This window comes from Pezoporus flaviventris, unplaced genomic scaffold, assembly GCF_033815535.1.
Source record: "Pezoporus flaviventris isolate CSIRO_AGI_PZ_B2104156 unplaced genomic scaffold, CSIRO_AGI_Pfla_v1 ptg000040l, whole genome shotgun sequence".
NCBI lineage: Eukaryota > Metazoa > Chordata > Aves > Psittaciformes > Psittacidae > Pezoporus > Pezoporus flaviventris.
This window is the reverse complement of record NW_026892588.1, coordinates 5603554-5623385: the sequence shown is the minus strand read 5'-3', so window position 1 is coordinate 5623385 and position 19832 is coordinate 5603554. Positions and strand designations below refer to the sequence as shown.

The following is a 19832-nucleotide window of genomic DNA, read 5'->3' as shown; positions in this document are numbered from 1 at the left end:
CCGTACAGAACAAACTCAACCTCTTCGGAGGCGTGGAGTGCGCAGGAGCGCCCGCCGCAGGCGGCCCCCTGCTCGCAGCCGCACTATGCTTCCAGCTCCCGGGCTCTCCCGCGCCACCCCGCAGGCCGCCGCGGCTCACCGTGCCCCGGGCGGCAATGTCCTGTCCACGGAGGGCCGCGGCCCGGGGCGACACAGTACAAGGGATCGCCTCGCCGACCCCCCGCTGCCACACCAACTCCGCCATATCCCCCGCGCATGCTCGGCAACGGCGCCGTCGCCTCCTCACGCTGCGCGCGTCGCCGGGATCCGGAAGCGGCGGAAGCGGGCACGGGAGTGGGGCGCAGAGGCGGTTAGCGGCCGAGAGAGGCCCGCGGAGCGCTCGGCGCCGCGCAGGTGCGTGAGGTCCCCCCGCCGGGGCCTTGCGGGGAGGAGGGGGACCGGTCGCGGGGGAGCGAGGGGGCGGCCGTTATTTGTCCCGCTCGGCAGGGGCGGCGAGGGGCATTCACGGCCGCCGTCATGCGGGGAGCGGGTCCGGGGCGTCCTCTGTGTCCCCGAGCTCGGTGCCGTAGGGCCCCCTTCGGGGCGGACCTGCTGGCGACGGACAAAGGCCCCGTGCTGGGGTGGTAGGGCTGGAATCCCGTCCGCTGACTTGACAGTTGGTGGTGACAGGAGCGGGAGAGGGCCGCGCCGGCGCGTCTCCGGGCTGACTCCAGGGGACGGACGCCCGGCGGAAAAAGCAGAAGAGCTGTCGGGGTGTGTTGGGGTTAAACGGAAAGCGAGTGCGCTTCGGGGTAATAATAACAACAGTGGACGCCCATTCCGGCGTATTTCATGGGCTATATGTGTCTAGGGAGCGAAACCAGCCCAAGCTGCCTCTTTAGATCTAATAATAGGCAGTGTCGGCTCACTTGCTCTGAGTAGTGCCATGGTCTGGAATGGGAAGTGATGAGATTAAAGTAATTTAATAAAAGCTTAAGGTATGCAGGGTAGATAAAACCAAGAGTAAAGTATAGAAAGTGGTAATAGAAAAAGAAGCTACTGTTCAGTGCTTATAGTAATTTGTATCATAATTCTTTTGCAGATTATGAAATTACTGTTGCATATTATCTCAAGGTCTGGAGCAGAACCAAGTCTTCATAAGAGTTTCTTGCCCATCACCTATGAAGCTCCTGATTTTGAAGCTGCACTTCTGCAATGAAGAAAAGGAGACGGCTCCCTGCAAATCTAAACGAAAAGGTTCACCTTGGCCATGAGAAAGACACTTCAGAGCAGATTCTTGTAGTAGACTGTGCACAGAAAATTGTCTCAAAGGCTGCAGAAATAGCCCCTGCAGATCAGGTTGAATCTTCCAAAGAACTTTCGCCATCACCAGAGCAAAGAAAGCTCCTAAGCTCATTGCAGTATAACAAAAATCTACTGAAATACTTAAATGATGATAGACAGAAACGTCCATCATTTTGTGATTTACTCATTATTGTAGAAGGGAAAGAATTTAGTGCTCACAAAGTTGTAGTGGCTGTCGGGAGTAGTTATTTTCATGCCTGTTTGAGTAAAAATCCAAGCACTGATGTTGTCACGTTAGATCATGTAACTCATTCTGTCTTCCAGCATTTGCTTGAGTTTCTCTACACCTCAGAGTTTTTTGTGTATAAAAATGAAATCCCGTTAGTTTTGGAAGCAGCAAAATTTTTAGATATCATAGATGCAGTGAAGCTGCTAAATAACGAAAGCGTTTCTAACATACAGACTGATGTGGTAACTGATGTGCCTACACCAGTAGAAACACTCAATGAACTGACAGGTAAACTGTTAAACAGTCATCAGTGCACTTTTTGTGGTCGAAGTTTCTGCTACAAGAAGTCCTTAGAAAATCATTTGGCTAAAGCCCACAGATCCTTTTCACTGGAAAGAAAGCATGGGTTAAAAATGGTTGAGAAGTCTAGCCTTTCCACTAGATGTTCCACAAGAAACCGCAAATACGCAGCTAAACCTGATAACAGTGACAATGAAAGCGATGATGCCTCCGACAGCAATTTGGAAAAAGTCAGTTCTGACAAGGAAATGTCTGATAGAAGTGAATTTGAAGACAGCGAAAGTGAATGCAATGCTGATGAAGAGGGACAGGAACAGGAAATGTCAGGTGAAGATTCAGACTCTGAAGAACAAAGTGAAAAAGAACAGAATGATACTGAAGAGGGTTCTGAGGCAGTTGATTCAATGGGGAATATTCCTGAAGGCTTAGCTCCAGTCATCATTCAAAGCAGTAGCAAAAAAATACTGCAGTGTCCCAAGTGTGACAAAAAATTTGATCGAATAGGTAAGAGCAAGATAGGTGAATGGTGGTGGTGCTATTTGTATGGGAAATAAACTGAGCTGTTTCTCTGTCCTAGAGACAGAATTTCTGAATCACTGATCCAGTATGCTGCTGGTCTTTGTAAGTGTATTAGGTTGTTACGTCTATGGTACTAAACAGTTTCAATAAATGAGCTGAGTGCATCAGTTGAAAAATCTGCAAATACTAAATTTATTTCTCTGTCACAGCTCTGGATTCCTGCTGTTAGTGTGGCATGTAAGAACAGCCTTGAAAAAGGAGGGAAACACAGCAAGATATTAAGTCTGCAGAAATTTCTTGAATGAAGTCTGAGACCTTTACTGCCAAATTAATCTTAAGTAACAAAGCTGTCATTGTTGCTGTAGTATAGCAGCACCATTGTCAAACAGCCTGAAATTCTTCCATTCTATATGATGTGTAGATGCTTTGGACTCAGTCACTGACTTTTAGCTTCATTTTTCTTGTCTGTGGTTAGCACCAAGTAATACTTTGTCAGCTTAATCTGTCGTGTTAGGATTGTTAATGTTACAGTCAAATCTAGTATTTGTTAATATAGTTACTTGGGATATCAGAAGAGTAAGAATTCCTTCCTGACATGAACAATGCTTTCCTGTCCTCTTTTCCCACATTAAAAGTAGATCACTACTGTATTCCAGAATTTGTGTGTTCTTTCAGCTGGAATAAATGTTTAATTATGGTCCCGTAAGGTACTGACTTCCGGTCAATCATGGAAATTAGGAAAGAAACAGTTTCTCATACTTTGAGGCATTTTTTGGTGTTACTGGGTGCATTGTGTCTTTCATAATTCTGAAATTTTAGGAGTCTAGGAAGATGGTTGGGGGTAGTGTGTGTGTTAATTCTTACTTATACACAGTGTATTTATCTTGCTGAGGTGAAGTGAATTTTCCAGGGTCACAAATTATATCGTAGAAGTTACTTAACACTAAAAATGTGGGACTTAACTGTTCCTGTCATGCTGTATCTTAAAGTAACATAGTAATTTTGTGAACTTGAGAGATTTTTTAATATTGAAAGGCTACTATGAAGAAATAAATGGCTTGTGAGTAAGGTTGTGATGGTACAATTTGGTTCTGCATGCATTTGAAGCCTTCTCCTCTGTGTATGCTCATAACTTAGAATTCTGGCTTTGTGCTCAAAAAATACATAAGTTAAAACAAGTGAAAGTGACGAAGTATTTCCCTATAAGATTGTATTACACTAGGCAATTGATTTTTATCTTTACTTATGAGCTATAGTGCTTTTTTTTTTTGCTTCTCTATCTAACTCCCAGATTTATAGTGCATATTCTACAGAGGAAAAAGTTACCTAGTACAAAGGAGGGACCCTGCTATTGATTTGAGGTAGATAGGTCCTCGGTTTAGGATGGATTTCTGTCCTCAGGAAAAAAACTGGCAAACAGAATAGGGAATTTAACCAGTGTGGAAGAAATGAGAGTAGTATTTTTATTTATGGTAATATCTTGCTTGCGAAATATGTAGATCATTTGCAAGGATCTGTATCGTACATTTGGTGTTTTGTTATTTGAAAGTACCTTTAAGAATAACCAGTTTGTTGCAAGGCTGTTCCCTTTTCCAAAAAGGTAATTCACAATCAGTACCTAATGAGAGTAATGTAACTTTCAGTTCTTAAGACCAGAGTGTGCTGTAGGGTTGAGGGAGGGGGATTGGTAACCTTCACACAGATATAATGGTAATACAGAGCCCTTTTTATTTTTACTCTTTATCAAACATGTATGTGATCACTGTGCAGTTTCCAGTGGTGTAAACCAGTATGAATCTTTAGATGCGCGTGGAAGATACTTGACCACGTTTGAGAGAGAGAGGTTATAGACCAAACCCCAAATGTGTATATTATAGGTGATACCTTTTACAATTTTTACTAATGGATTTTTTGTTGTTGTCATACAGGCAAATATGAGAGCCATACACGTGTACACACGGGTGAGAAGCCTTTTGAATGTGATATATGTCACCAGCGCTATTCAACGAAGTCCAACCTGACAGTGCACAGAAAGAAGCACTCCAGTGATACTGACTTTCATAAAAAGGAGCACAAATGTCCCTACTGTAATAAGCTGCATGCAAGCAAAAAGACTTTAGCAAAGCATGTGAAGAGGCAAGTATGAGTAAATTTGTCTTGCATTTCTGAAGAATCTTATTTTGAGTTCAAAAGTGAAGAGAAATGTATGTATGCAAACAGCATGTTCTGCATTATTTCTATAACTTTCTTTAAATAAGTATCTTTTGAAAAGACATCGGATTAGCATTATCAACTAACCTGCCATGAGGAGTGTGTAGGGACTGACTAAGTGGCACTAATGGTTCTGTGGGAGTTCTGCCGTAGGTTTTTACTGTTAATTTTAGAAGTCTCTGATTAGCTAATACAGTGAGTCAGAATACAAGTCTTAATATTTATCTGTGTTGCATTTAATTTGAAGGAAGAAAAAAAAAACATCTTCTTTGGTTTTAAATGTTGATGCTATACTATTGATGATAATAGGTGGATAAATCATTTCCATGCAGATTCCTTTAGGTGAATAATTTGTTTATGGCAGGTGTAATGATAAGGCATTATTATTTACATACTGCTTTTTTTTCCCTTTTCTTTGTAAATATCCATAAAGCATTATAATTGAAACTGTCCTCTTACCAATTGTCATATGAGTTTCTACAGGAATCTAGTCACCACTGCTTTCCTTGTGCCTTTAGAATTCTTTAACTGTCAGTATTCTGTTCTGTGGTTTGGTGATCACTTTCATAACACGTGAAGTGTAGAAGTGGATATTTAGTACTTAGACAATCTTTGTCTTTGAAGTTACAGCTACTTTCAGCTTCTGTTTTTCTCCTAGGTTTCATCCAGAGAATGTAGAAGAATTTCTGTCTATCAAAAAGACAAAGAGTGAAGGTTGGAAATGTGATGTAAGTAATACTTTAGTACTTTTGTGTTGCTGTTTCTTCATATAGATACTATGTTTTGTGACTTGAATAGTGAAAATACAGCATGTGTTTCTGTGAAATCTCAGTAAGCTTTGTAAGTAGTGGTATAAAATTCCTCTTTATGTGCTGATTTAATGACTGAACTTTATCTGTATGTACAGCTTGTCACTGGGTAAATAATACCAAATTGAATTACAAAATAGTTAAAAGCGGTATGTTTTAATGTGATCAGTTAATACTGTTGTTAAATTACATCAATTTGCAGATGATTAGACTTGAGTGTTATAAATACTTAAAAAAAAGAGTGCTTGCTCTCCCATTAATTATGCACATCAAACACTGACCATAATATGTACTGTTTTGGAAGACTCACTAGTGAGGAAAATAGGTATGAAAAACTTTTTCATTTACCTGCATATGTGCCTCAACAGAGTTGTAAATTTGTACTAAATTTACCTCTAGTTGTAAAATTGTAGAAGCCTTTCCTTGATTTTCCTCAGGAGAGGTACATTTGTGAAACTATATCTAATGTAAAAATGAGTTTGTAGAACTTTGTTTCTCTCTCTGCTGCCAAATAATACTTTAAGATTTCAAATGTGTGGGTTTTTTCTAAGGGAATCAGTTTACCTTTTTTTCAGGGCAGCTGTTTTGTTTGTGCAAACTGCTATATGCCCCTGTGTGTCTGTAATACTAGGTACTGTAACATAATTACTAACCTTGCTTTGTTTGTGAACTCTCACTTATAAACATATAGTAGGCGGCTGGGAGATACCAACTGTAGGAATTTGTAGTGTTCATTCTGCTGGTGATGGCTGAATGTATTATATCACTTCGATGACCAGACATTGTTATCTTCCAAATGATGTTACGCTGTGTAAACATATTATAGATCCTGTTTGTTACTAGATAAGAAATGTTGTTATAGTGGGAATCAGTCTTGCAGCATTAATGATGTTTGTTTCTTGGAAAGTACTTTTGCCAGATGAATGTTTTGGTAAACTCCATTTTGGGATTTGGTTGTTGGGTTTTGTTAAGTTTACGTTAGCTGGATTTTTTCAAGATGTGAGCTGCTGCTCTTGTACTGCTCATGTGCATTGAAAATGGGCTTGAATTGAAAGCAGGGGTAGGATTTTAGCTTCTATAGCAGCTGGAGAATGAACAGAACCCTTAGGAGCTGTGACTTTGTTTTCAAGTTGTTTAGTATGTTCTGAGGGCTGAGGTGCTACAGGTGTAAGCTGCAGGATCTCTTCAGGTTGTTGGTTTATGCTGTAGTCCATGTGTGAGCACAAGGATTTGGTGATCATACTTTAATCCTGGAGGAATATGAGCAAATTCACAGAAACAGTAGAGTATTAATAGTAAAGAAAAGCAAGAAGGCCATTATACTTTTTACAGGTATGGGGTTTTCTTACTTATTTAACATTGAAGAGTTTTTGAACAAATAAACCTGTTCCTTCTGATTTTCTGAGACTAAAAGTGTTATCCAGGTGTGCTCTGAGAAACTGATTGCACAATTTAATCTATGGGAGTTAGGTAAGTACTAAATTCAGATATTATGAACAATGGCAACAGTTTCAAGATGAAATCAGTGAGTGAGCCCTGTGTTGATTTATGTTAGAGCCTAGGGCCCCGATGTTAAATTATAATACCTAGTTTAAATACCTAAATTTGGGCTGTGGCTTCAATTCTGTAATTGAACTGTGTGCTTACTTTAATTACTCTACTAGCAATTCTTCTACATTTAGGTTTTGATTCTTCTGAAAACAGTACTAAAAAGCTCACAAAATTTTAACATTGTGAAAGTTCTGTATCTCTAAAATATGTTTTGAATTATATTTCTTTGTTGGTGTTGGCATTTTCTCTTCAGTACATACTGTCAGAGAATTTCCCAGAGGAAATAAAAGAATAGGTATGACTCTAGTTCTTCAGTAGGTTATACCACAACAGCTGAGCTGTTTCATATCCAAAACCAATCCAAAGCTACTTGATTTTTTTCAGTTGGGTTATTTTCTGCAAAGTTACTGTGTTGAAACACCCTAGGAAACAGTCTGGTAAGTGCTGGAGTCAGTAGAAAGAAGGGGGGTGGAACATGTAACTGTATGCAAGAGTTGCCAGTAATTTGATTTAGGCTGCCATGGGTTGGCATACCAATATATGTAGTGCAATCCACTGGGGTTTATGGAGAGCACAGATTTTTTTTATGTTAACTGCAAGACTTCACAGGTGGCGATAGAGTGTGTATTTGAAGAATACATGTTTAATTTTACGTTGCTGAATAGAGCAGATGAACTAAACTGTTAAGTGTTTATGAATAGGAGTATAATCTGGTTATAACTGATGTATCTTTGACAAATTGCCTTATCATTTTAGATTTGTAAGAAGTCTTTCACTCGAAGACCTCATTTAGAAGAGCATATGATCCTTCACTCTCAGGATAAACCTTTTAAGTGTACCTACTGTGAAGAGCATTTTAAATCCCGATTTGCAAGACTGAAACATCAAGAAAAATTCCATCTCGGTATAGAAACATCCTTCTGACATGTAAACAATAGATTTAAAGTAAAACCTTTCTCTACCATTGTATGTCTTGATCAGTCTGGTTTCTACCCAACTTCCTTTTCCAGTTTTGTGGGGGAGTTGGGTGGTCGGTTTTGGTTGGGTTTTGGTTATTTTTTGAGGGGGTGAAGGTTTATTAATTGATTTTTTTACTGTTCAGCTGTCTTTTAAAGGCATTATATTGTACCTAAATAAATGCAGAGAGGTTTTTTGGGAAGAAGGATTAAGGTTAGTTTTGTTTCAAAACATTTCTGTGTGAAATTGGTTCTCAACTAAGTCAAATTCTTCCTAAAATTTTCCAAAGACCTTTTTATTTCCTTGAGAAGTATTCTGAAGACATCTTTATTACTATTTTCTGCCAGGTAGGAACTAGATTGGTGATAGTAATAGGAATTAATTTTTTCAAACAGTCTTAAGTGAACTGAATTACTTTTGACTATTCTAAATTTTTGCTTTGCAGTCATGAAATTTGCTAAAATACCAGGTATTAGAAATAATTTTTCTGGGCAGAAGGTACACAGTTGACTGCACTAAACATTAATAATTTGTTAGACAAAACTTTTGCTTTGTAAATTGATGAGGATTTTCACAAGTAACCAGTCTGTACATCTTGTTTGGTTTAACTGACAGTTAATAATGCTGTGCCTGTCTGTTTCCTTGTAGGGCCTTTTCCTTGTGATATTTGTGGCCGCCAGTTTAATGATACAGGAAATTTGAAACGCCATGTAGAGTGTACTCATGGAGGAAAGAGAAAATGGACATGTTTCATCTGTGGAAAATCTGTTAGGGAGCGGTAAGGAGTTGCATGACTACTAAGCATGAACTTAAGCAGAACAGAGTAATATTTAGAGAGTGCTTTAATTCTGAATATGTTTTGAATTTTTAACTTAAATGAGACCATTTCAGAGGGCTACTATATTAAAAGGTAGTGCTAGAGCCGCAGGTAGCATGTGATTTTTTGGTGACCTCAAATTGAAGATGACACCTGTACGTAATTAGTTGTAAGGCAGAACTGTACTAAAAACGTATTACCTCTAATTCACTTTGGATTCCTGTGTTGTGCAAGAACATCTTGCCGTATGTATTTTGGTAAACAAAATAATGAGGACAGGAAGATCAGGAGCACTAAATGACTAAGAATGGTAAGAATGACTAAGGAATTGGACTTCTACTGACATGGTTTCATGGAAGGTGGAATAATACTGTACAACTTTTGCTACTGCTTCTCTAAATGGAGGAAATAAATGTTATTTTAGCACTTTGAAAAGTGGAAGCTCTAAAAGGTGGCTCATAAATTCTAGTATGTAAAAAAGGCATAGGAAAGCTGTAGAAATATGAAATATGCATGTATTAAAAGGAAATGCACAAATGCAATAATGAAATAGTAAACAAGTTGTAAAGCACAGATAGTCTTTCAGTGCTATAAAGATCATTTATGTTATGTAAGGCAAAAATGTTGCCCTTTTTAAAAAAGAATTTTTTTTTTTGTTCAGCATAAAAAGAATTTTGAAAAAAAAAAAAAAAAGAGTGAACACTGAAGGAGATTGAAGAATTTTCTCTCTTGTTTTGGTCACACATTTACCAGCTGTGTATGCAGTAAATGTTATTGCCTGATTCTTTTGCTTGAGGGGAATTTTTATCTGCATGCGCTTTTCTTTAACATCCATGATCTAGATTTCCTTCAAGTCTGATTTTCAAGCTCTGGCTTAGATATACATGCAGAAACAAGAAAATTCTTACGTAGAAAATGCTGTCAAACTTGATGTTTTCTCCAGTTTATGCTGGAACAATGTTTTATTTCTTTGCATACTGCAAAAGAACCCTGCAGGTTCAGTAAATAGTATATAGTGCTTTTGAATGTATGTGTCTGTGTGTGTATCTAAATAAATTGATGCAGTTATTTGTGATCCCTCAGAGTTAAAGAAATTGAGAAGAAATTTTTTTAAAGTGGTAGTGACATTGCTTAAAATTATATTTTACTGCCTTTGTTAAACAGAACAACTTTGAAAGAGCATCTGAGAATTCACAGTGGAGAGAAGCCTCATCTTTGCAGTATTTGCGGGCAGAGTTTTCGTCATGGAAGCTCGTACAGGTACAGATTTTTATTAGATAAGCTTCTAAACTGTCTCACATATTTGATGATACATATGCATTCATGTTACCAACATAGCTCTGCTTACCAGCATAGCTCTTCAAAATGCATGTGTTTTGATTTATTCCCACTCTGAGAGCATTGGTAAATGCTTTAAACATGCTTAAATATTGAAAAGATATTAATCTGTGAGAAGTCATTTACTTTTTTAATACTTTAGTGGTTTAAACAGACAGAATCCCATACAGATCTTGTGTCAAAGTTGACTTTCTTGCACATCTAAAGCTTTTGCATCTTTGTTATTCAAAGAGAAAATAAGCAGAGGACTAAAATATTCTACTAAGTTAACACATATGAGAGTTAGCTCTGTTTGCTCTTGCTTTCTAAGAGCAGTTTAAGCATACCTCATCTGAAGGTTATTTCCTGATATTTATGTCAAGCACTAAAGAGTATGTTTTCTGGTATTTTGCATTGAATTAGCAGTAGATTATGTTAAACATATTGCATTTTATTACATTTATGACTGTAAATATACAGACTTCATCTAAGAGTCCACCATGATGACAAGAGATATGAATGTGAAGAATGTGGGAAAACATTTATTCGGCATGATCATCTGACAAAACACAAAAAAATACACTCAGGTAGGCATTTTCTTTGAAAATTGGTTTTGAAATTACTATTTCAAAATAAGATCAAATAAAAAATTAATTATGGATTTTTTTATTTCAGTACATGGAATGTTTTAGGTCTGATGAAAGTTCTTCTTACTGTTTTTAAGGTTTACTAAAGTAGGGTTAATCTTACATATGTTTTCAAGGTTTGAAAACAAAGTGTTTCCTCCATGTTAACATAGAAAGCTGAGGGACAGTCAAAAACATGTAACAGTAAATTGCTTTAAAAATAAGAATAATAAAAAAAAAGCAAAAGTGAAAAAGGAGGATTTTTTTTCATGAGTCCAGATTTCTTTTTTTTAATAGCAATTGTGTGAAACATTATTACCACAACACAGAAGAAGCTGTCACAGTCTCTGACAAAGTTTGTACACTGATCACTTTAATGTAAGAATTTAAAGAGTTGTTTCTGAAGTCTATTATGGGGAAGAAGGAGGGAAGGAAGGTGATGGGAGCCAACCCTGAGAACAGCCAGATGGGGATGATCAGGAGGAAGAAAAAAATCTGTTGCACTGACAGCAGAAAGGTTATCAAATGTATAGGAAAAGTGAAGATTCACTGGGGACTATTTCAGAACAGGATCTGAAGGGAGGGAGGCCTTCTAGGAGGCAAAATACTTTCTAGGCAGCATGAAAATATGAAAGTGATCAGAGTCTAAACTTCCTGAGCCTTTATTTTGAAGGACAGCTTCTTTTTTTTCATGTTTGAAATCATAATGTCTGCTATAAAATAAAGAAATCTTTGAAAACTCAAATACACAAAAAAAAAAAAAAAATCCTCTTTTCTACTCTATTTGCTTTTCCCCCCTCTAGAAAGTTACATTCTTTGACTGTCCACACTCCTCCTACTTACATGAGAAGAAATACTCTGCCACTTTATGGAAGATCTCAAGATGACTAAAAAGAACCAAGATACTTTTAAACAGCAGCCTAAAAGAAAAAGGTAACTATGTAAATCAGGATAATTAAAAAGATAAATACTGTGATGTAATTTTTAGTACTAAAGTGATTGGTATCTTTAAATAAGCCTCTATTTTTAGAGCCTCTGAATTATTGAAGATACCACAGTTCGGGTCACAATGCATAGAGTAGATTCCTAGTCATTCACTTGTACCTCTCATGCAGTAGGTGTTTGGGGAAGCGTCTCTTAACTCAAGAATGTGAATGTCATTGTAGAAATGACTAACGGTCACTACTAGTCATCTATAACAAGTGGTAAAAGTCTTTACTCTGGTAGAAGCAACCTACCTCCTGAATTTTGTTCTTTTATATTCTTCTCTGAGTAAGGTGTGGAAGAGCTTGATTCGTTGAACTTTGTGAACGTGGATTTGCTGTTTTACAATTACAGTTCCAGAAGATTTAATCAAAATTTATTGAATTTTGCCCATACAGGTGAGAAAGCACATCAGTGTGAAGAATGTGGAAAATGTTTTGGCCGTAGAGATCACCTTACTGTTCATTATAAAAGTGTTCATCTGGGGGAAAAAGTTTGGCAAAAGTAAGTGTGGGGTTTTTACAGGTGTGTAACTATTTCTGTACTGTAACTGATTTGGTTGGGACTTGCATGTTCTTGCAGAATTCTAGCAGTCTGTGTCTTTGTCATGCCCATTACCTGAGTCTTGAAAGAGATGAAGTGGATGTCAGAAAAGTACCTTCACAATTTAATCAAGATGTTTTCATACAAATATCATAATTAGGTACATAAAACTGTAAAAAAAGAATCGAATTTTCATCTATCAATTAGCTGTCTCAATGTTGTTCTAAATTGATGGTTTGGTGTAATATTGTCATTGCAGACTAGTTAAGACTGAAATATTGGACTTCATTTAAGCACTGTGAGATCTATCGCACACTTAGGTATTTTAGAAGCTGGTAGAAGATTAGGGGCTCTGAAAGTAGGTAGAAACTTTGAAACCTAAATTGTGTCTGGAAATTGAAAATGCAGTAGGATTTTTAAATTCCTGAGCTCCAAAAATAATTTTCAAATGATGTTTTAACTCATGTTTGTGTTGAAAGTACAGTACATTGCTTATTCTGCGTGATTTTTCTTAGTAGCCAATAGCCTACACAATTCATAGTACTTTATTTATGGCAAAAGCCTGTCAAAGCTAAAGCCACTTGTAGAGTTGGGCAAAAACTGTTACTTAAGGATATTTTGCATATCAGAAAAGAAGTTTTAGGGGCTTTTGCTTTTTAATACTAAGTTTCAGTCTCAGCAGAGAGTAAGATTGAATATTGAAAAGAATCTCATTGACGTTATTGGTATGCAAGTCCCAGGAAATGTGAACATAAGTGTGGAAATTTGGAAACTTTGATATCCAGCTAAAGATTTCGGAAAGGAGTGTGCACATAGCTTTATTGTTTGTTGGTTTAAAAAAATGAAAATCTAACATGAAATGTCTTTTTTTCTTTAAAGATACAAAGCAACATTTCACCAGTGTGAAGTCTGTAAGAAAGTTTTTAAAGGGAAATCAAGTTTGGAAATGCATTTTAGGACACATTCAGGTAAAAATAACAAAACAACAAACCATGTAGGGATGTATTTTTATGCATCAACGCTGATGGAATTATTTCATTATGGTTGTTGAGCATTTAGCAGGAAGAAGCAAGACTTCTTATTCTTTCTCATGAGCTGGTCATTATGCCTTCTGAATGTATCAGTTAAAATGTTGATAATCCTCAACACAGGTTTGCAGTGTGCTCTGTATGCCTCTATTTTTAGTTTACTGGTGTATATTTCACCAAATTTACCCAGGCCATCTAACTATTTTTGTGGTCTAGAGAATACTACTTTTCAAGTGGTAATCTAAACAAGGATTAGAAATCCCTTTGGAAAGTTTTACGTCCTTACCTGTTGGACTTTGGTTTTCCTGCCTTATGTTTAGGAAAAGCATTGTCCTTTTGAAATATATAGAAATACTAATTGTGCTCATTTAATAGCAGTATCATAGAATAGTTAGGGTTGGAAAGGACCTTAAGATCATCTAGTTCCAACCCCCCTGCCATGGGCAGGGACACCTCGCACTAAACCATATCACCCAAGGCCTCATCCAGCCTGGCCTCAAACACTGCCAGGGATGGAGCATTGACAACCTCCCATGGCAACCTATTCCAGTGCCTCACCACCCTAACAGGAAAGAATTTCCTCCTTATATCCAATCTAAACTTCCCCTGTTTAAGTTTTAACCCATTACCCCTTGTCCTATCACTACAGTCCCTAATGAAGAGTCCCTCCCCAGCATCCCTATAGGCCCCCTTCAGATACTGGAAGGCTGCTATGACGTCTCCATGCAGCCTTCTCTTCTCCAGGCTGAACAGCCCCAACTTTCTCAGCCTATCTTCATAACAGTTAAAGATTTTATTTGGTATATATTCTGATTATCTTTGGGTGTACCTGACAGAAATCCTACGTATTGAGAGAATTGTATGTAAGGAGAAGGATATGCTAATATAACTTCTAAACATATATGTAATGGCTCCCCTGCTTCCAAAATTGATGCTAAACATACGCTCTTTGTTTTCAGTAAAATTGTTTTATACTAGGTCTCTGTGCCAAAATCCATGTATGTATTTGTAAATCTATGTGTGACATGGTGTTCCTCAGAATAACTAATTCTTACTTTGCCTTTACAGGGGAGAAACCCTACAAATGTCAAATCTGTAATCAGTCTTTTAGAATTAAGAAGACATTAACAAAACACATGGTTATTCATTCAGATGCCCGACCTTTTAATTGCCAACACTGCCATGCAACGTTTAAACGAAAAGACAAGCTGAAGTATCATATTGATCATGTTCATGGATCAAAGGCTGCAGAAGAGGCATTGACATCTTCTTCAGAGGAAAAGCTAGTCTCCTTACCAGTGCAGTACACCTCTGATGACAAAGTTTACCAGACTGAGGCTAAACAATATGTGGAACAGTCCAAAGCATATCAGTCAGAAGCCAAAACTTTGCTACAGAATGTATCCACAGAAGTATGTGTGCCTGTGACTCTGGTACCAGTTCAGATGTCTGATCCGCAAGCTGATCTAGTACAGCATACTACTCAGTCACATAGCATTCTTCCTCCACAACCTGAGCACACAGATTATCAACGAGCAACAGATCTGTCATTTCTGGAGAAATACACTCTTACTCCACAGCCTGCAAATATCGTTCATCCTGTAAGGCCTGAGCAAATGTTGGATCCTAGAGACCAGTCATATCTCGGAACTTTACTGGGCCTTGATACAGCTCCTACTGTACAGAATATTTCAAACAATGAACATTCATGATCAGACCATAACATTCCACCCAATTTACTAAGCCATTAGCCAACAGAAGGCTGATATGGCAATTAAGATTTATATTTTATTTGGACTCATGAGTCTTCTGCATAGTTTTGGAAAACCAGGTTTGTTTACATGATATTTGAACATTAAGGCACATTTTGATGCATACTGAAAGAGTGTTTTTTGTGATTTTAAGAGTTTTTAAAAATCTTATAGATGGTCTTCTAAAAACTGTGTTCTGAAATATCTTTAAGCATAGTGGCTGAAAAATGTAATCACATATCTGGCTATTAATTTTAAAAAAATGTTTGCCTTTCTGCATCTCACTTTGAGTTAATGTTTCAAGTGTAATAGAAAGTATTCTGAACAGATAAGGACTGCATCAAGTTCCTTAGAAGCTGTAAGGGCAGGCAGGGATATAAACCACAAACTTTGTATTATGTTTGACACAGAAATTGAAATATAATTTTACTTGAACCTTCAGGCATTTTTGGAGGGTTTAAAAGTCTGCTGGATTCTGGATCTCAGCCAATGGATACAGAAACTAGCTGCTTCTGAAAAGTGATTCAGATATTTTATGCAGACACTAAACGGGGTGTTTGGTGATCCCCCTGAGTATAATTAGGCTGCCTAAATTTGGCCTCTTAAGTCTTCCTTGAGCTCTGTATGTTGAGTAATGTGGGAAGATCTAGACAATTACATTGTCTAATTTTCTACACTTAGACCTATATAATTTTAATACACATTTTTTCATGATTTTTAACCTAGTTTGTCTTCCAAAGTGTGCCCCACACTCTAACTTTGAAAGAAATGGGGGTATTTTCAAGGTCATTTTAATCTATGAGCAGTCATAAAGGATTGGCATGGCTTATTCTTGTGAGAATGTAAATTACGTCAGGGTCCCACATTAGCATGCTTATTTTCAGGTTATCTGTGATGGAGAAGAAATTTTGAAGACTGTTATTTCCAGAACAGTGCTCAACTTCCATTGAAAAAAAGAAGGAAATAATCATCAGTACTTACAAATCTCTTGTGACTTACTAATGAAATTGTTTTATTTCTCACTTTCTTGTACAGTGTTTATAAAACAAAGTCAAGCTCTTGAGAGTATTTTATGTCTTTAATTATTTTTAGCCTTTTCTTTACTAGGCATAAGGGTTTTGTTTTGGTTTTGTTTTGCTTTGGGTTTGTTTTTGTTTTTTGTCCAAAAGAATCGTTTTGAACTACAGGTCTAGTGTAATTCATGGTGAAATGTAGTTTAATTTAACCTCATCAAGCTTTCTATTTTAAGCCTACTTTAAAAATAATTATTCTGTGTTTGTTTGGTGAATATTATGCCAAAGAAAATACCTGAAGTAATCTTATCATCTTCATTATTCCTCACAAGGATTATATATTAAGGAAAATTTTTCCCCAGGTTTTCCTGTTTTTAAATTATTATCTTAAAGAAACTTTAAAATGGGAAACTGGGCGTATGTCTATTACTGTAACTGTTAAATTTATCCAATGACCTGAGCACAAGCAATCTGTGGTGAAAAGCTGTTTTATCATCACAGTTCTATAAACTCTTAAGTGACATGGATCATTTTCAATCCTATTCAAGTACTTTGGTGTTAGATTCTGTTAATCCCAATCTACTTCAGCTTTGAGCAGTTTGCAGGAGAGGGGCCAGAGCTGCCTGAATGTTCATATTTCGAAGCTTGTACCCTAATGGATTCTTAACCTAAACACACCAAAGATTTCTGTTAGCTGTTAAATAGTGGCAGAGTTATAGAATTTTAAGTGTTATTGATATTTAAATAGGACTTAGCCAAAGAAGCACAATAGAAGTCCTAAACTTTAAAAGTTCAGTTTCTAAAACAGGACTACATATGTTTAACTGTTCTATGTTTGTATCTCTAAAGTAAAATTTAGAGCTGTGCTCTGGGAATGTTCAAACTGACATGCTGTAAATATATCTGGTAGGAAGCTGAATTCTAGCAAATACACAGCAATAATGAGGCCATTGAATGCCACCTCCTGAAAGGACACTATCAAGTACTACCATTTCTGCTAAGTCCACCTTCAGCCCGTTTCAAAATAAAACTGTTTCTGTAATCCTTACACTCCATGGCTTGAAAATGGATGTTTTATGTGTAGTTTTCAAGTCAACATATATAAATGCTTCTGAACATGAAACACACCTTCCAGCATTTGTAATTGTATTGGTAAAAATAACCCGACATCAGTGGTGTCAGTGCAGTTGTCAGACTAAAAAGCCTGTCTTTGTTTTTTCTTGTTTTTTCTGTCCTACACTAGGAAAAAAGTATTGTAGGATTTTGGCAAAACAGTGACATAAAAGTAGTTGGTAACAAAAGTTTTCTTTTTAAAATCCAGTCTGTTTAGAAGGCACTCTAGGAAAATACTAAAATGGAGTTTGGAGCATGTTTACTTGATAATGTCCTTTAAAAAAATCTTTCATTATTGTGCCTTTTATATATATCCTGAATAACGTTTTTTTTTTTCTCTAGTTCAGTTGATTATTTGGAAAACATTAATGGTCAATATTTTCCAAAGGGCTTCATGTTTTTGGGTGCCCAACAAGGAACAGACCATAAAAGGACTCATTTTCCAGAAACCAAGTGCTATCTTTGCTGTTTGGGTGACCAGAATTACTAGTCATTCCTGGAAAAAATGATCTCCTAGTTCTTTGGCGTTCTTTTGCTTGCAGATAACCCTACTAGTTAGTGTTTTGACCTGCTGGTCAGGCTGGATCATTGCCAGTTGACAGTGAAAGAAAATAGGAAAGCTTGTGTGCTAGATACATAGTTTTATTTTTTTTTTAATATCATGAGCTGTAATTCTCATGACTTTACATCTATTTAAAATTCATATATGAGCAAAGTACATTTTCATGGACTGGTACTTCATTTGGTAGGTGAAAGTAGCTGGTCTCTGCTTGACAGAGGACAGTTCCTCTTTGGAGAACTGAGGTGAAGGGCAGAGATCTGCACCTCACAGCTACATGGGTCAAAACTCCATAGGTATCTGGTACCTCCATTTTAATGTGTATGTGTACTCATCCAAGAGTGCATGTCCTGTTGAGCATGGAGGGTGCCTTTATGATAAAGGCTATGTTTTATCTGGCAGTCAGTGACTCAGTTGACCATTTGTTGCCAAAGAAGGAAGAAACAGGTCTCTCTTAAAAATGTCTAAAGAGTGATCAGTGAGTGGCACATCGCAGAAAGTTTGTCTTCTACCAGCTGACCTCTGGGGAGAAGAGTGGATTCTGTGTTGGTACTCTAAACTGCTACCTTGTTCTGAGAACTTATTGCACTTGTTCTGTTTAAAAATTGAATTCTGTATTTTTTGCTAAACAAAATTAAGTGGATTTTATGTTCAGTTTATTTATTTATATTGGAATTTCCTTTTTGAGCACTGACACTTTTCCTACAGAAGTATGGCTCTCACGGGCTCTTTTTCTGCTGAGTATCGGTAATTGTAATGGTGATGATACATCTTCTGTAAAGCTGTGGTTTCCTTAAAAATATAGTGCTACTTTAGTCTGGATTGTAATTCAGGTAGTTATTTTTTAAAGATGGGTCTTACCAGAACACAGTGACAGAAAACCTGTCGGTCTCATCAAAGAGCTAGGCTTAGTTCCCTAGTAATGAATGTGAAAGAGCATCCAGAACGCTGAAGAATGCTTCAAAGGAATCACCTCATGACGTGCTTGACTGAACATGAAATGTGTTATGGAGTGCTAAGGAATAAATGACCCTCAAGTTTTAAAATCTGAAATGGTTTCTGTGTAGAGGTTAATGAATGTAGAGTTATGAATGGATTTTAAGAAGTATGTAGTAGATTATTGTTTTAAGGGAAAAAACCTGTTCAAAATAAGTGAAATGCTTCTATATTGAGCATACCTGCATAACTAATCCAGGTTGCGTGTTTTCCACGTGACTGAAGCTGAAGGGAAATAGAATGTGTTTATCTGTCGGTCCTTGTGACTGCTGCCACATGCCATCTTTTTCTGCAATACCATCTCATGGTGCTTTGGTTGTTTCCATCATATGCATTAAGAATGATACTGGCAGTATATAATGCAGGGCAGTCACTTCGCTTAAGCCCGGAAGGGTCTTTTTCCACGGTTCCTGAGAAATGTTTTGGTTTAAAAAGATTTGATGGATTAAAGGTAACAGTGGTGAATTTTTTTTAATCTCCCATTACCATTTTGATTGTGTTAAAATGTCAGTCCTTTTATATGAAAGAATAAGGTGAAATAAACTCAATATTTTGTCACTGGTATATAAGATAATGTGTTTTAAATGTGGTCTGTATAGGTTGATATTTTAGATGGAAGTCTTTAAGTAAAGTTGTCTTTTTCGGGCTAATTCTTTGCTGTAAGGAAAAGTTAGGAAGTGTACTGTAACTGTAGAAGTACTCAGTCCTATGTGTAATTTTGTTCGTTATGGAAAAGTAAAGTTCCTTTGTCTTAACACTGCTAGCTTCACAGATTTCTTGCAGGGGTGCTTGCACTAGGTTTTGATTTCTCTCCAGGGCCCCTTTTCATTTTAATAGCATGGAAATGCAGCATTGTATGTGTCTTTCAGCTTTAAAGCTCACGAAAGATAAATGAGTTTTGTTTGGGTTTTTTTCCATTAAATTTGTGTGCATCTCATTCTACTTAAAAATATTTTGTAAATTAAATTTATTTAGAAAATATTTGGCTTTGTTTTTTTTTTTTTAATAATATGGGGAGAGCTTTTTAGCATGAAGGTTTGCTAAATCCATTATTATATTATTATTAATCTTTATCTACTTAGCTATCACCATCATTTCATTGGGAAGCATAGCTCCAGCTCTGCAGGTCCGACCACACGGCGGCGCCTAGCTCCTGCGAGGTCGGGTCGTTTAAATAAAACGCCCGACGCTCATTGGCGGAGCAGCGAGCGGGCGGGGCAAGGCG

The 19832-nt window shown here is 37.2% G+C and overlaps 1 protein-coding gene across 1 annotated transcript; it reads left to right on the top strand.

Moving 5' to 3' along the window:
- Positions 1-243: 243 nt before the first annotated feature.
- ZBTB41 (zinc finger and BTB domain containing 41) lies at positions 244-19586 on the top strand. Its single transcript, XM_061465557.1, has 11 exons — positions 244-393; positions 1082-2317; positions 4261-4468; positions 5202-5271; positions 7660-7807; positions 8509-8638; positions 9842-9937; positions 10475-10581; positions 12003-12108; positions 13027-13115; positions 14244-19586. The coding sequence occupies exons 2-11, from the start codon at positions 1195-1197 to the stop codon at positions 14885-14887; spliced, it is 2721 nt and encodes a 906-aa protein (XP_061321541.1). The 5' UTR covers positions 244-393; positions 1082-1194; the 3' UTR covers positions 14888-19586.
- The last annotated feature ends 246 nt before the right edge of the window (positions 19587-19832 follow it).

What these genes read in the sequence shown, in the direction of transcription:
- ZBTB41 (XM_061465557.1), top strand. Translation starts at nt 1,195, where the DNA reads ATGAAGAAAAGGAGACGGCTCCCTGCAAATCTAAACGAAAAGGTTCAC. An exon ending in CAAAAAATTTGATCGAATAG is followed by an intron (nt 2,318 to 4,260) that starts GTAAGAGCAAGA and finishes GTTGTCATACAG; the next exon opens with GCAAATATGAGAGCCATACA. An exon ending in GGAAAATCTGTTAGGGAGCG is followed by an intron (nt 8,639 to 9,841) that starts GTAAGGAGTTGC and finishes TTTGTTAAACAG; the next exon opens with AACAACTTTGAAAGAGCATC.